Genomic DNA, 16,831 nt, shown 5'->3' with positions numbered 1-16,831 from the left:
CTTGGTAATATGGATTCCTTTTTTAATACATGATTACTATAATTCATATGTATATACAAAAAGTTAAAAATTTTTATATAAATACTTTATACAAATTTATAAATTTTATAAAGATTAAAATAAATTAAAATAAATAAAATTTATTTTAATAATTTTTTGTCTTTATAAATTTATCTTTATAAAAGTAAAAATTAATTTATAATTTATATTACTTATTTATAATCATAAATATAATACATATAAATATAATATTTATATTTATAATATAATATTTGTATACTATATGTTTCCATGTATTTAATAATATATATTAATAACATATATAACACTGTAATACATATTTAAGTAATGATATTTATAATAATGAATAACAATATTTATAATAATGAATATAATACATATAAATATAATCCTTTGTTTTAAAATAATTACTTATTTATAATGATACATTTGTAATTACTTATTTTAAAACTCAAAATAACCCATACATGTTTAGTAGGAACCCTTTCAAGCTGGCTTCCGTGCCATTTTGAGCATGCCCTTACTTTCTGGCACAACGAAGTGCTCCAGACTCATCTTGTACTTTTCCTGCCCTTGCCCTGGAAACAGTCATTACTCCTTGGAGCTCTGGTTCATATCCATGGAGAATAGTGTTCAGAAGCTCAGAGTGATACGAGGATTCAAGAGTCTCAGTTTCATCTAGGTCCAACCAGATGCCCCCATTCTAAGTTTCAGAATCCTATCCTTTCCCAATGAGTGCCCTAACCCTCACATAAGAAATTTTAAGACTGTGGATTCAACGGTTGCCGTAAACCCAGCGATACACACAGTTCCATTTGAGCTTGCTTCTCAGCAATGCCAGCCCTGCGGCTACATGAAACGAGAGGGATTTTTTTAGGGCTGTCACAAAAGCTGTCGAGTTCTCAGACCCTGATTTGGGAGTTAAAGAATCCAGGCTTGGGGGCCACCTGGGTGGCTCAGTGGGTTAAGTCTCTGCCTTCAGCTCAGGTCATGATCTCAGGGTCCTAGGATGGAGCCCCACATCGGGCTCTCTGCTCAGCGGGGAGCCTGCTTCCTCCTCTCTCTCTGCCTGCCTCTCTGCTTACTCGTGATCTCGCTCTGTCAAATAAATAAATCTTAAAAAAAAAAAAAAAGAATCCAGGCTTGGGGCACCTGGGTGGCTCAGTCCTTAAGCATCTGCATTCGGCTCAGGTTATAATCCCAGGATCCTAGGATGGAGCCCTGCATAGGACTTCCTGCTCAGCGGAGAGCCCACTTCTCCCTCTCCCACTCCCTCTGCTTGTGTTCCCTCTCTCGCTCTCTCTGTCAAATAAATAAAATCTTAAAAAAAAAAAAAATCCAGGCTTGCCATTTTCTCTCTGGACAGTCCAGTGTTGCATGCAGTAAAACGCACCCGCCCCACAGTCCTTGCGCCCACCATTATTGCCATAACCCTCAGGTGGGTTCCCAAGGCACTTATTTCACTTGTCATTCCACCGCAGACAACAGCGTCACCAACTGTGATGGCACTGCGGACCACCGATGGCCACCGCCCTGCTTCCCATTGGCAAGGTGCCCAGCACTACACTCAAGTCCACGCTCCATCCAACCAGCTCCCAAATCCCATCGTGGTGGGTCTACCCCCTCGCACTATTTAGGCACCAACTTGGTGTCCTCACAGTCCTGGGAGCAGAAACCACAGAGTAATCCCTGGGGCCAGGGAAGGTTTAATTTAAGGAATTTGTAACTAGAAGTTACAAATGCTAAGGAGAGACAGAAAACATACTCTCAAAAAATGCTGTGGGGCTGAAAGAGACGTCTGAGGAAGAAACAAACCTGGGGGTAGGAACAGACTTCCCAACACTGTCCTTCACATTTCACTGGGTTGCCAGGGACCAGAGCTCCCTGCAGTCACCAACCTGAGCCAGGGAACCACAGACAGGTAGTGGCAAGCAGGACAACTCCCGCCAAGGAGCAGATGGGCAGAATCTGGTGGGCAGCAAACCTTGAGCCAAGAATGGCAATCAGGAAACTCCCCTCGAGGTCCTGATGTACGAAAGAATGTAGGCAGGGCACTGCCAGCTGCAACCTGTAAACAGGAAAAAACTGAGTCACCTGCCCTGCAAATAAGACAGAAACAGAACCTGGAAGAAATCCCCAACTTCCGACAGTGCCCCTCCAGCGTCCTCTATCGACAAAGTTTAACATCACGCCAGGTGGCGAATGTAGAATCCAGCTCCGTTATCGCGGAGCAAAGGCAAGAAGGGTGGATTGGGACCTGAGTCGGTAAATCAGAGAGATCGTAAGTGAAAATGCAAGATGCAGAACGGTGTACATGGTGTGTTATCTTTTGTGGAGGAAAGCCTGGAAAATTAAGTGCATCTTTGTTTAATTTGCACAATAAAACACTGGATTGATATACCTAGAAACTAGTAAAAATGGTTAACAATGGAAAAGCCAGGAATGAAGTAAGGATAGAGGGAATGGTGATGGAAGCGAGATTTTCTGAAAATTGATGCCGTTCTGACTTTTGAACCATATATTTCATGTGTCCAAAAATAGAATTAAATGAAAAAAGTGAAAGAAAAAACAAAAAGCACTAACTGGTTTGCCATATAGCCACCGTTACCAAGGAGCAGCTGGCTTAATTCAGAGATGGAACGGCTTCATGAAATTTACAGATCCAGTTGGGGGACACCCTTGGAAGGACAAGTTCTGTGCTATGGGATACAGGATGTATTGTGAACCCAGACCCCACAACATGGTGGCTTCTCCTCCACGGTCAGAATACACAGGTGCAGACAGGAAGGGGCAGAAGGGAGGGGGTGCTTACATGGAACCCTTGCACAGAAATGTCCATTTCTGTCCCAGCAAATTTGAGCTCTGCTGGTCTAGAGGATGTTCACTCCTAAGGAGAAATTGCTTCCACCAAAGGAAAGAGAGTAGATTTTGTTAAATAGCAAGATGAGACTTTCATCCGGCCATTTGGGGCTCCTTATTGCCACTGAACCAACAGGAGGCAAAAGGGTTTATCCTGCTGGCTAGATAGATTGTCCCTAATTACCCTGGGGGAATTTTGAGCTGCTGGTACACAGTGGGGCAGGAAGGATTGTGTGTGTAACCCGAGGGTTTCTCTTGGGCACCTCTTAGCAATGCTTAATGGGAAAATACAGCAACCTAAACAGGTAGGACACTTGAAGACACAGGCCATCTGGGAAAGATGGCCTGTTATTCCACTCTGACCAGCTGAAATCTTGGAGAAGATTTCATGCGGAAACATGGAATGGGTAGCAGAAGAAGGAAGCCATCTCTACCAACTGCAGCCTCGTGATCAATTTCAAAACTGACGACTGTGGTAGCTATGTGTGTGGTAGCCTTTCCTTGTCCTCTGTAGGAGGCTTACGCAGTTTCTGTCTTCCTTCTTCTCCTTCTCTGCACCCCCCCCTTTTCATTTTATATGCAAGTTGTTGGAGGTTGGCTTAGTCTTTAGGTGTCTGCCTTCAGCTTAAGTCATGATCCCAGGGTCCTGGGATCGAGCCCCGCGTGGGGCTTCCTGCCCAGCGGGAAGCCTGCTTCTCCCTCTCCCACTTAACCTACTTGTGTTCTCTCTCTCGCTGTGTCTCTCTCTGTCCAATAAATAAACAAAATCTAAAAAAAAAAAAAGATTTCTCTCTCTCCTGAGGTCAGTTTTGGCTAGTTATGTTTCCTTTAATTCATTTATTCATTTCCTTTAACAAGACACTTAAAAAAAGATTTTATTTATTTATTTGACAGACAGAAATCACAAGTAGGCAGAGAGGCAGGCAGAGAGAGAGGGGGAGGCAGGCTCCCTGCTGAGCAGAGAACCCTATGCGGGGCTATCACAGGACCCTGGGATCATGACCTGAGCCGAAGGCAGAGGCTTTAACCCACTGAGACACCCAGTCGCCCCAACACTTTTTTTTAAAGGTCTACCTTTTGATTCTTTGACGGTGTCTTGTCTTAGTTCCTTCCTTCCCTTCACCACCAAGCTTCCAAAGGAAATCTCTTGCCCCCTCTTCTCCAGCAGTGCCTTCTACCACCTCTGACTCAAACCTTTCCACAGCTTTTCCTTTTGATTCCACTAGGTCTCAGTTCTCCTCTGGCATTTGTCCTTGCAGGGTGGGTCTCTCTCCTTATGGGCATGAGCCCTAGATGTTACCTATTTCTATTGCCATTAGGACCGTATCATTTTCTCTTTTCCCTGAATTCCCCACCTGGATGTGTATTCTGGTCTGTGACTCTGTGTCAGCTCTGCTAGTCAAAGATGTTTATGTTCCCACTGACTTTTCATTGAAATGCATGGTTTTCGCTCTTGCCTGGTAAACTGTAGTTCTGAGCCATTGGTGACTTTATCTGTCCTTTTCCCGAACAATTCTTTTTTTAAAATTTATTTAAATTCAATTAATTAACATGTAATGTATTATTAGTTTCAGAAGTAGAGGTCAGTGATTCATCAGTCTTATATAGTACCCAGTGTTCATTACTTCAGGTGCCCTCCTTAATGCCCATCACCCAGTTACCCCATCTCCATACCCCCCTACCTTCCAGCAACCCTCAGTTTGTTTCCTATGAAGAGTCTCTTATGGTTTGTCTCCCTCTCTGATTTCATCTTGTATTATATTTTTTCCTCTCTTCCCCTATGATCCTCTGTTTTGTTTCTTAAATTCCACATATGAGTGAGATCATATAATTGTCTTTCTCTGATTGACTTATTTTGCTTAGCATAATACCCTCTAGTTCCATCCACAATGTTTCAAAATCACAAGATTTCATTTTTGATGGCTGCATAGTATTCCACATTGTGTGTGTGTGTGTGTGTGTGTGTGTGTGTGTGTGTGTGTGTGTGAGAGAGAGAGAGAGAGAGTGTATATATTTTCTTTACCCATTCATCTGTTGATGGACATCTGGGCTCTTTCCATAGTTTGGCTATTGTGGACATTGCTGCTATAAACATTGGAGTGCATGTGCCCCTTCGGATCACATTTTTATCATTGGGGTAAATCCCTCATAGTGCAATTGCTGGGTCATAGGACATCTCTATTTTCAACTTTTTGAAACAGTATGGAACCTCATACTGTTTTCCAGAGCTGCACTGGTTTGTATTCCCACCCACAGTGTAAGAGGAGTCCCCTTTCTCTGCTTCCTTGCCAACATTCGTTGTTTCCTGAGTTGTTAATTTTAGCCATTCTGACTAGTGTGAGGTGGTATCTTATTGTGGTTTTGATTTGTATTTCCCTGATGCCGAGTGATGTGGAACACTTTTTCATGTGTCTGTTGGCCATTTGGATGTCTTCTGCCCATTTCTTGATTGGACTATTTGTTCTTTTGGTGTTGTTTGATAAGTTCTTTATCGATTTTGGATACTAGCCCTTTATTTGATAAGACATTTGCAAATATTTTCTTCCATTCTGTCAGTTGTCTTTTGGTTTTGTCAACTGTTTCCCTTGCTGTGCAAAAGCTTTTGATCTTGATGAAGTCCCAGTAGTTCATTTTTGCCCTTGCTTCCCTTGCCTTTGGAAACATGTCTGGCAAGATGTTGCTGCAGCTGAGGCTGAAGAGGTTGCTGCTTGTGTTCTCCTCTTGGATTTTGATGGACTCATTCGAAGATGAGTTGACAACACAGCTGAGGGCCCATTTCTGGGTTCTCTATTCTGTCCCATTGATCTATATGTCTGTTTTTGTGCTGGATAAGCAATCTTGGTTGCATAGTTTTCTCACTTACTACCCTGATTATATCATGCCAGTCCTTTCTGGCCTGCCAGGTTTCTGTGGATAGGTCTGCTGCCAGCCTATGTTTCTACCCCTGTAGATTACAGACCTCTTGTCCCAAGATGCTTTTAAGATTTTCTCTTTTCTCTGAGATTTGTTGGTTTCATTGTCATATGTCAAGGTGTTGACCTATTTTGAGCTGGGGTTCTCTGTCTCTCCTGGAATTGAATGCTTGCTTCCCTCCCCAGATTAGGGAAGTTCTCCACTATAATTTGCTCCAATATAGCTTCTGCCTCTCTCTCTCTCTTCTCTTCTCATCTTCTGGGATCCCAATTATTCTAATATTGTTTCATTTTATGATATCACTTACCTCTCAAATGCTCCCCTTATGATCCAGTAGTTGTTTATCTCTCTTCTTCTCGGATTCTTTATTCTCCATCATTTGGTCTTCTATCACTAATTCTTTCTTCTGCCTCATTTATCCTAGCAGTAAGAGCCTCCATTTTTTATTGCACCTCATTAATAGCCTTTTTGATTTCAAGTTGGTTAGATTTCAGTTATTTTATTTCTTCAGAAAGGGATTCTCTACTGTCTTCTATGCTTTTTTCAAGCCCAGCTAGTATCTTTAAAATCATTATTCTGAACTCTAGTTTCAACATCTTATGTCCATACTGGTTAGGTCCCTGGCAGTCAGTACTTCCTCTTGTTCTCTTTTTAGAGGTGAGTTTTTCTGTCTTATCATTCTTTTTTTTTTAAGATTTTATTTATTTATTTGACAGACAGAGATCACAAGTAGGCAGAGAGGCGGGCAGAGAGAAAGAGGAGGAAGCAGGCTCCCTGCTGAGCAGAGAATCCGATGCGGGGCTCCATCCCAGGACCCTGAGATCATGACCTGAGCCAAAGGCAGAGGCTTTAACCCACAGAGCCACCCAGGTGGCCCAGCAGTTGCTTTTTTATTTGTAGAGTTGTAGCTATTCTTTTCTTAGATCTCTGGTTGAGTTCGCACGTATTCAGAATGATTTGATAGCTATCTATCTGAATTCCTAGGACCAGAGGAAACTAAGGTCTTCTATTCCTCCACCATCTTAGATTATCCCCTCTCCTGAACAGTTCTTAAAGGATGTGGAGAGAAATTCCACTTGAGGTGACCATGATTACCCTCAGGTATTTTAATTTTAGAATGATTTCTTTCCTACTAACTCCATGGGAGATGAGAAGTATCAGTGGTCACACTGGAGGTGAGAGTGGAGCATGGTTGTAAACAACAGGAAGTGGAGAAAAAATTCCCCTAGAAATGCCTCAATAATCATGAAACTGCACATTAGAAATGGGGAAAATTAGTCTTCATGACATCGCTGCCATCAGCAAGCCAATAAATCTTTATTACAGCCCATTCTGTGCTGAGAGGTAGTATGGGTTCCCTTGGGAGGTGAGCACTGACTTGAACACACCGAATGAGTGGCATCTCACTGACACAAGTCTACCCAGAGTTGCCAAACTTGTGTCGAGGTTCATCCCAGGAACTCAGGACTAAGGTTACATTCAAGGGTGTCCAACTTCTCCAGGTCTCATATCCTTACCAGAATCACCAAATCCACTCAGAAGCTCTAGGATTTCCTTCTGCTTCTTCCTTGTTTACCAAAATAACACTCTCCATATGTCAAGTACATCATGATGGGCCATTATGCAGATGCTATAAACCATTGAGTCTTTCATACTAAGGGGAGCTAAAGAATAAAATTTACACATACAATATTGTACTAAACTGTAAGTTGTAGAGTGCAAGAGTCCACAGCTCCGTAAGTTTGGGAAACAAGGCACAGAGATTCATTTCAGAGATTCATAGTGCACATCATCCTTTCAAAGGCTCTGAGAAGTCCTGTAGTAAAAAACCAGTTTAACTTTTTCTAATCTCACATTTTCTACATGTTTTTGCTTGTGAACTATTGCATCAAAGAACACTTATAAACCTTTTGGGACATACAGGGAAGATCTGAACCAGGCAACTGAGACTATGTGTGAAGAGAAGATGGAAAGCAAGTAGTCCTAATAATTATAACTGCTTTTGGGTGGTGGGATTGTAGGTGAGGGTTTTCCCTGCTTTGTATGAATGTATTCTTTCCAAATGCTCTAAATGTGAGAACACATTCAGCGAAAGCTAAAACACAATGATTAAAAGTCTCCAACCACTGCAACCACTGTTCCTGGAAGTAGTGAGGAATCCCAGTAGGACTGGTTGGCTGCTCCCCAGCACCCTGGCCCCATGCTGCTTCTCTAGATCTCTGATCTCATTTTAAGCCACTAAATTACATCATGTATTTCAGCTCCAAATTCCATCTTTGGTCCTAGGAGTTCACCTGTTCACCCAACAAACATTACTGGCAGTTCTGCTTGTCCCGTGTGTTGAAATGACAGCACAGTACAAGAGCCACCACTGCCCCAACCTGGGATGTCTGCTGTCGCCAAGTGATCACACTGTAGAATATATAACTGCAAGGGATGCATCTCAGAGGGGGTAATGGCTGAACTAAAGCTTGTTGGATGAAGTAGGAGCTGACTAATTGAAGATGGGAGGAAAAGCAGCCCCTCATTGGGGGAAGGGAGAGAATACTTGCATAGGCCCAGTGGAAGGAACCAGCTTGTCTGAGCAACTGAAAGACCGAAAAGCAAGGGAAAAGTGAGGGTTTTGCCAGATCACGCAGGTCTCATGAAGACCTTGTTAAGGATCTTCTTATTTTATTTTTTAGGATTTTATTTATTTGAGACAAAGCAAGAGTGAGAGAGCACAAAGCAGGGGGAGCAGAGGGAGGAGAAGGAGAAGCAGAAAAGGAGAGGGAGAAGCAGGCTCCCCACTGAGCGAGGAGCTGGATGTGGGACTTGATCCCAAGACCCTGGGATCATGACCTGAGCCAAAGGCAGACACTTAGCCCACTGAGCCAGTTAGTGCCCCAGAAACAGTGTTTCAAGAAGGACTATGTGTTAGATCAATGGAACAGAGTAGAGAACCCAGAAATGGACCCCGAACTCTATGGTCAACTCATCTTTGACAAGCAGGAAAGAATATTCAGCGGAAAAAGGACAGTCTCTTCAAATTTTCATTGGGAAAAGTGGACAGCCACATGCAGAAGACTGAAACTGGACCATTTCCTTACACCACATCCAAAAATAGACTCAAAATGGTTGAAAGAACTCAACATGAAACAGGAATCCATCAAAATCCTTGAGGAGAACACAGGCAGCAACTTCTTCGACCACACCTGCAGCAACTTCTTCCTAGAAACATCGCCAAAAGCAAGGGAAGCAAGGGCAAAAATGAACTATTGGGACTTTATAAGATCAAAAGCTTTTGCACAGCAAAGGAAACAGTCAACAAAACCCAAAGACAAACAGCAGAATGGAAGATTATATGCAAATGACATATCAGATAAAGGGCTAGTATCCAAAATCTATAAAGAACCTCTCAAACTGAACACCCAAAGAACAAAATAATCCAATCAAGAAATGGGCAGAAGATTTGAACAGACATTTCTGCAAAGAAGACATCCAGATGTCCAACAGACACATGAAAAAGGGCTCCACATCACTAGGCATCAGGGAAATACAAATCAAAACCACAATGAGATATCACCTCACACCAGTCAGAATGGCTAAAATTAACAAGTCAGGAAATGACAGATGCTGGTGAGGATGCGGAGAAAGGGGAACCCTCCTACACTGTTGGTGGGAATGTAAGCTGGTGCAGCCACTCTGGAAAACAGCATGGAGGTTCCTCAAAAAAGTTGAAAATAGAGCTACCCTATGACCCAGCAATCACACCACTGGGTATTTACCCTAAAGATTCAAATGTAGTGATCTGAAGGGGCACGTGCTCCCAAATGTTTATAGCAACAGTGTCCAAGATAGCCAAACTATGGCAAGAGCATATATGTCCACCAACAGACGAATGGATAAAGAAGATGTGGTATATATATACAATGGAATACTATGCAGCCATAAAAAACATGAAATCTTCCCATTTGCAATGATTTGGATGGAACTAGAGGATATTATGCTAAGTGAAATAAGTCAATCAGAGAAAGATAATTATCATATGGTCTCACTGATATGAGGAATTTGAGAAACAAGACAAGAGGATCATAGAGGAAGGGAGGGAAAAATGAAACAAGATGAAACTAGAGAGGGAGACAAACCATAAGAGACTCTTAATCTTGGGAAACAAACCGAGGGTTGATGGGGGATTGGGGGGGTAGGGATGGGGTGGCTGGGTGATGGACACTGGGGAGGCTATGTGCTATGGTGAGTGCTGTGAAATGTGTAAGACTGATGACTCACAGACCTGTACCCTTGGGGCAAATAATACATTATATGTTAATTTAGAAAGTAATTTAAAAAAAGGACTATGTGTGAACAGAATTGAAAGCTGCCCAGAGGTCAAGTAAAACGAGGGCTAAAAATGTGCAGCGTGTGGGGGCTGGAAACGGCCAGTATGAACCACTCTTGCAGAAGTCTGACTGTGTCATGTATGTCCAGACTTCTTAATGTCAAGGGTACTTTGCTGTTTGCTGAGCAAACAGGCTTCCATACATTTTTGAGGGTGGTGGTGATTTACACACGCTAAGATCGGTTCTGCTGTGCCCTCCCACACCCCCTTGCAACCACCAGTTCATTTTCACATGCATTTTGACAAGACCAGTCCTGCGCTGGTCACTGGATGCAGAGAAGTGGGTCAGATGCAGCCCTTGCCCCCAAGGAGCTCACAATCTGGTGGTGGTGGGGAGACAAATGCAAAACCCAGAGAATCATCGCTTCCAAGCATCATCTTAGCCGCTCACCTACACCAAGCAGCTGGTGAGGGTGGCCCCGTGCATGAGTCGTGGCATCAGACACAAAACTACAGCTAAGTGTTTCCGGGAATTTCTGTGAGCCTTGGAGTGCCCGGCTGCAGAAATCTGAGAACCTCTTTTGGTCCCAAGTCACTTCTCTAGGAGGGGCGGGCCCCAGTTCATTTTGGTCCCTAAAATTAACCTTGTTCGGGTTCCACAAATTAGATCTACCAGTTTTACTTCACTTTATGGTACAAAAATACTAACTTTGAGACAGTATTCTCTGGAGCTGAATTTTGGTTCTGGGAAAGGAGAAATCATACGAGCCCGATGTGTTCTCACAGGCACACCAGAATACACCTCCGCGGTTTTTGCACATCGCATTCACCATTGCATGGAAAAACGGGCTGCTTTGACCTCCTAAAATCATCTCTCCTCCGGCATCTGGGGGCGGGCTCCCCCCATGGCATTCCCAGCCCACCTCACCACTCCAAATGAGTCAGCTCCTCTCTAACTCAATAGATCTACCAAATGCGTGGAAAGTGGTTGGAAATTATAAATCCCTTTGGAAAGTTCCATCCGTGCCTACGCCGCGGCGCACACCTTTATCTCACACCCTCGATTAAAGTCAGTCCCGGGTCTTCCAGAGAGCTACTGCCGCCAGCAGTCTTGACAAGGACGGGGCCGAGGCTCAGCTGGAGAGCTGTGTCTGCTCGAAAGAGAAACAGCTAGGCTTTTCAGAAAAAGGAAAAACCCGAGAGTTTTAAAGGATTTATTCGATTTCTCCACATGATCACAGCTATGGTTTTACATCAATAGAGTCTGCTACTACTCACAAACAGAATGCATATTGAAACAAAGGCAATCCTTTCCTGCCCCAAGTTACGCAGCAGGCGCTGGGCCTCGTGGGAGCGGTGTGTCTGTCTCTCGAAGTCTCTGAGCCGTCCGCGTTCGAGACCTGATGCTAAGCGTTTAAAACAACTAGAAGGTGAACGACAGTTCCCAGGAGGAGACGGGTCCTGCATGGGACCTTGATGTGGCCGCAGGTAGGCTAATGGGCGTGCCCGCCGGGTAAGGGGTACACAGCTCCTCCCGCCTGTCCCTTTTCGCCACCCCCACTTCACACCGGATTTGTTTCCTTGATTATGGTTGTGATTGAAGACACTTTACAGAATTACTCCTTTCCCGGGCAGAAAGGGTGATGGTATTTTACAACGAAAACTGTAAGAGGCATGCTTACCTGTAGAGACACAGCTTCATACGGAATGCTGAGTCAACACCTAGGGTCATGTTTAAGTATCTGCTGACTGTCTCTTTTCAGCTCGTTTTAGAGAAACACAAGAGGCTTCTGCTGCATGCGGCGCGGGGATGGAAAAATCGCTCTACACTGGATGACTGAAGACATTTTTAAGCGAGATGTGCACATATTAGGATGAACTTTATTTTTACATTGTTGTACAATTCATTCATAAACTTAAAAAAAAATACAAAGACATGACTTGATTGTTGTCCCAGAAAAGATCTTCAGCCACTTCTGCTAGGGTCTCCTGCTCCTGCCCAAAGGACTGTTCAATTGCAACGATTTGTGCAACTTGAGAAAAATGTCCCAAGGGTGTCCTGACAGTGGCGAGGGATGACACACACATCCTGCAGCCTATCCCGGGGTGGGGTGGGGTGGACGAGAGGCCCCCACACCTGCGACTCTGTGGAGGGCCATGTCTAGAAGGAACTGTCCCATGAAAGCAACACTGGGGATGGCGGGGGCGGGTTGGGGGGGGGGTCCAGCAGTTTGTCAGAGGCTTTTGCTGCCCAAACAAGTCTTGGCAGCGTGGCTCCAGCCTCCTTAATAGAACAATGTACCCTCTGGAAGCATCTCCCACAGTAAGTTTGTAAAGATAACACAAAGAGTGAGGAAACCCACTGACTTGAGCCCAACACACTGTGTCCAGTCGGAAACACGGGGAGAAACGGAATTCATTCTGGAAGTGCCCTTTTGCTAGATCCGGCCCTGGGACGCCCCAACAAAGCTTCAGGACACATGGATGGTAGCTCTGGAGGTGGGGGTTCTGAATGGCCCGTGGAGCACGAAGGACGGCGATGGACAGAGCACACCACCCTCACCCCCTCCTCCCCCGCCATTGGCTTTGTCCTCTCTTCTTTTTCATTCGTGGTCATCCCTTCGAAAAGGGCACTCTGGTGCCAAACAGCCTGTATCTTTTCTGGAACAACCTCGAGTTTACAGTTAGACTTTACTATTGGTACAGAGGGTGAAGAAAAGCCGACATATTTCATATGTTATCACTTTACTTCAACTATTTGTCAACAGTAACACTGATATAGTTTGCAAATACACAACACATAGAGTGTGGCCTTGCAGGACTGGCGCCGGGTGGCATGCGGTACAATTCGACTTTTCCTGGTCAGAACAACATCCTTTAAACTGCAAGACAGAGAATGCCTTGGGGAGCCTGACTCTGCAGGAAAACCCAAGAATTTAGGGGCGAGCGGGAGCGGGGAGCCTCCCACCAGCCTGGCCTGGACCAAATCAGACACACCCGTGCTGTTTACTTCTCTCCTTAGAGGCAGAGGCCCGGGAGAGAAACAGGACACTGATGGGAAGATAAAGGTGGGCAGGTTAAAGTCACACTTCCAAAAAAAAAAAAAAAAAAGAAAAGAAAAAAAGGCTAAACTCTAGATTGCTGTATTTGCTCTCTGTGGAGATTAACAAAGTGCTTGGTTTGCAGATTTGCTGGTATGGTGACCCCGATGATATGACAAAGGGGTGGGTCGGGAAGGAAATGGGCAGGACCCCGCACCACCCCTCCCCCCCGCCCCGGCCGGCCCGCCGGGTGAGCTCCCCTTGGTCGTCCTGCCGTCTGGCCACGACACGCCACGCCATCCACGGAGCGCGGAGCCCGGAGCCCGGGGCCCGCAGAGTCCCGCACTAGCTTCGCCCTTTCTGAAAGGGCTCTCCACCGGGGCAGGGGCCGTGGGGCAGTCCTCGGGTCCCACGGCTTAGGAGCACAGCACTGGCGGCTGCAGTGGCTCGAAAGGCTGAAACTACAAAGTATGGCCCGTGGGTGACTCAGTCACAGAACCGGACGCGTGTGGCGCCCGGCCCCGAAGGAGCGGATGGTGTCACCACAACACGGAAGCGACAAGAGCACAGCTGAGTCATGTGATGCCCTGGCAGCTAACTGGACCATGAGAAGGCAGCAGGGGGGAGGGCGTCGCTGGCGAGGGCTGGCACTTGTCGGCCGGGGTCAGGGTGGGGGGCCACGGTGATGACACGGGGGGGTTGTGCTAGCACACGGCCACATGGAATCACGATGATCACGGCTACCACTCAGAAAACAAAATGGGAAACACACACACCGCCCTGGGTTGCTACATGCTAGAATCAGCCTTCGGGCTCGCTCTGAGCGGTTCCTGGCAGAAACTCGCTCGGGGGCTGGTGCCTGTTGCGGTTTGGAGACAGGATGAGTAAGTTATGGTGTTGGGGAGACGAGGATGGGAGCTGGCCGTTTTCATGTTGGAGATGAACACTTCTGCCGTGGATGGGTGCCCCCCCCTCGGAGGGCTCTGAATGAGTGTGCATTAAATCATATGCATACAAAAGAAATATGGATCATGGGAATTCACAGTTATCGCAGCCATTAAAGTGTCTAAGAATCTGTGTCACCAATATTCTCGAACAACCAGTTTCTAACTAGTTGTCCCAAGTTGCTACTGTAGATTTACTGCATTTTTATCTATTTGCTTACCTGAAATAACAGAGCAGTTATAATACTGAGTACTTAGGATAGTTTTCTGTTAATAAAATAAGGATTTATACAAAGCAATATTGGACTTTTTAAACAGTTAGATGCTATGTTACTTGGCACAGTTAGTAATGATTGCGTAAAGATTTTAGCCAGTCCTGGAGGGACTTCTCTTCTTTTTATGAAAATATGGAAGTATCTGAATTTGTTCCTAGCATTTACGTTTTTGGTTTACTCTCTCTCACACATTCATGTAAGGTACTGTCTTCCTATCAGGTAAGTGGAGCTCCTCATAAAGTCTATATTGCTAATTTTGTGGACTGAGACGTTTCCTTTCACACACAAATACTACCTATACAGTATATATATATATATATTTATATATTTATATATTTATATTATATAAAGTTTACTTACGTTATTTTCATCAACCATATCAGGTCTACTTAATTTTTTGCCCATTGTCAATAAAAGAGCAATAAATGCAGCAAGTTTGGGTTTTTTTGTTTTGTTTTGTTCTGTCTCTGGTTTTTGTGTCTCGTTTCTTCTTTTCCTAGGCTGGGTTTTCATATGTGTGTATAATTAGGGAGCAGAGCTGAGTGCTGCTTTGGGGTGGGGGGGCATTTCGACATCTATGTGGCCGGTGGCCCCGGTTTCAAGGCTGATAGTGGCCGAGGCCCACCCCTGGGGTCGAAGTGGATGGAACCTGGGACGCCCACGCTAAGTGCGATCGGGAGTTCTGTTCCCTACAGCGCAAGCCCCGTGGGCTCGGGGGGCTCCATCCAGGCCACGGGGAGTGGGGTGGGGGGTGGGGGGGAGGAGGTGGAAAGAGAAGGGCCCTGGGTCTGGTCTGAGGCGGACCGCCCTTGGGCGTGACTGTGTGGTGTGCACTTGTTCCGCGGAGTCTGGGACCCCGTCCCAGGCTGTCTACACAATTGTGCTGATGCCGCTGGGTTTGGCCTTGCTGCTAGTAGGGGGCGGCGGGGCGGGGGGCTGCCCGTGGTGGTGCACTGCATGGCCCGGGTGGCCCGGGTGGCCGGCATGGGCCGAGGGCAGCGGTGGGTGGCTGTGCACATGGGCCCCATAGGGCGGGTGCCCCCCGTGGGGGCCGTGGTGGTACTGGTGTGCATGCTGGATGTGCTGGGGGGGGTGGTAGTGGTGGTGGTGGTGGTAGGGGGGCGGGTTCTGCTGCATGTGGCAGTACTGGCTGTGGTGCCCGTGCACCGAGGCTGGCGGCGGGCCCTCGACGGGCCCCTGGTGATGGCTGGCCACCACGGTGTGCGGCGGGTGGGGCAGGCCCGGTGGGTGGGGCGGCGGCTGGGGAGGGGCTGAGGGCGGGTGGGCCTGGGGAGGGGGCTTCCCTCTCTTACTCCCAAATAAGGAGCCCAGGAGGGAGGATGAGTTAGGCATAGTCTGGTGTGGGCGAGATGGACACTCTCGTGTTGATGTAGGTCTCCGGCGCATGTGAGGACTGCTAATGATGGACCCCTAAAAAGGAAATTCATAGAAATCAAAATTAAAAGATCTTAAAGCACTTAGGTCAGAATGATTTTTTTTTCTTTTTCTTTTTTTGTAATGTAAAAAGTCCACCCACTGACTGCTAGGCCTTAGTTCAACTCACTGGTTGCAGAGGGCAGGGCTGGGTGAGGCTGCGTGAACGTCACCTCGGCTCATGCTACTACTGGGGGGCCGGCAGGAACTCAGAAGCGGCCTCCCACTGGGAGACGTGGGGAGGGCCGGGCAGGAGGGACCCTCCTCCCGTCTGGTCAAAGCAGCAGCAGCAGCACAAGTGTGACTTCTGCTCCCGTCCTGACGCGGAAGGCGGCCTGAACTTGTGGATCGGAACGACTGGCCTGGGGTGCCTGTGAGCAGCATGTGCGGAGTGGAGTGGGGTGGGCTGGTGTGCATGAAGGACCCCGTTCCTGCTGAAACTGCATCCTACACTCTCCTGGGTCCTCTTCACAGGCGCAAGGGCCAACTTTTCTGCCTGTGTGGGCCCCGAGGTTTCTGGGAAGCTGGTGGTAGGGATAGGAGGGGGCTCGGGGACCCTTGTTCTGGGTGGGGGGGGGGCTGCCTAGGCATTTCACTGCAGCTACCTACTGCAAACCAAACAAGGAAAAAGAAGGAAACAAAAAGGTCTGCAAGCTGAGGTTAAGATGTGAACAGTAATATAGAGATGGTTGGAAGATGAATGAAATCTCATGAAATCCACACGGAATTTTTCTTGCTCTCACGGCTCTCCTCCCTCGAGCTAGCTAAGCCAAGTCCATGGTGCCCTGACTGCAGACACACAGCAATCGAAACTCCAGGAAGGAAGCGATGGGGATGGCGGAGCATGGAAGTCAAGAGACCGGCAAACCTCCCCCCAGGGCAGCGTGGCTGGAGGGTGCGTGGGCGCCTGGTGGCGGTGCCTCCCCTCCAAGGAACAGTGCCGGCAGGCGGGGACCCCGAGGGGGGAGTGCCGGGAAGCTGGGATGTTAACCATGCTCGGAGCCACTGGGGACAGGGTTAAGCGGG

The 16,831-nt window shown here is 46.6% G+C and overlaps 1 protein-coding gene across 7 annotated transcripts in view; it reads right to left on the bottom strand.

Annotated features, from left to right (window-relative positions):
* Positions 1-11,311: 11,311 nt before the first annotated feature.
* The window catches only part of IQSEC1 (IQ motif and Sec7 domain ArfGEF 1), a 377,460-nt gene continuing 371,940 nt past the window's right edge, over positions 11,312-16,831 (bottom strand). For 4 of the 7 annotated variants that reach the window (XM_045990563.1, XM_045990566.1, XM_045990564.1 and 1 more), the window contains one exon: positions 11,312-15,802. In XM_045990563.1, coding sequence (XP_045846519.1) covers positions 15,242-15,802 — 561 coding nt within the window. In that variant the 3' untranslated portion in view covers positions 11,312-15,241. The remainder of the gene's footprint in view (positions 15,803-16,831) is intronic. The other 3 variants (XM_045990567.1, XM_045990568.1, XM_045990569.1) reach the window with 2 other exon arrangements.

The sequence above is a fragment of the Meles meles genome, chromosome 20, assembly GCF_922984935.1.
Source record: "Meles meles chromosome 20, mMelMel3.1 paternal haplotype, whole genome shotgun sequence".
NCBI lineage: Eukaryota > Metazoa > Chordata > Mammalia > Carnivora > Mustelidae > Meles > Meles meles.
The sequence above is the reverse complement of the archived record's forward strand: the minus strand, read 5'-3'. Positions and strand labels throughout refer to the sequence as shown.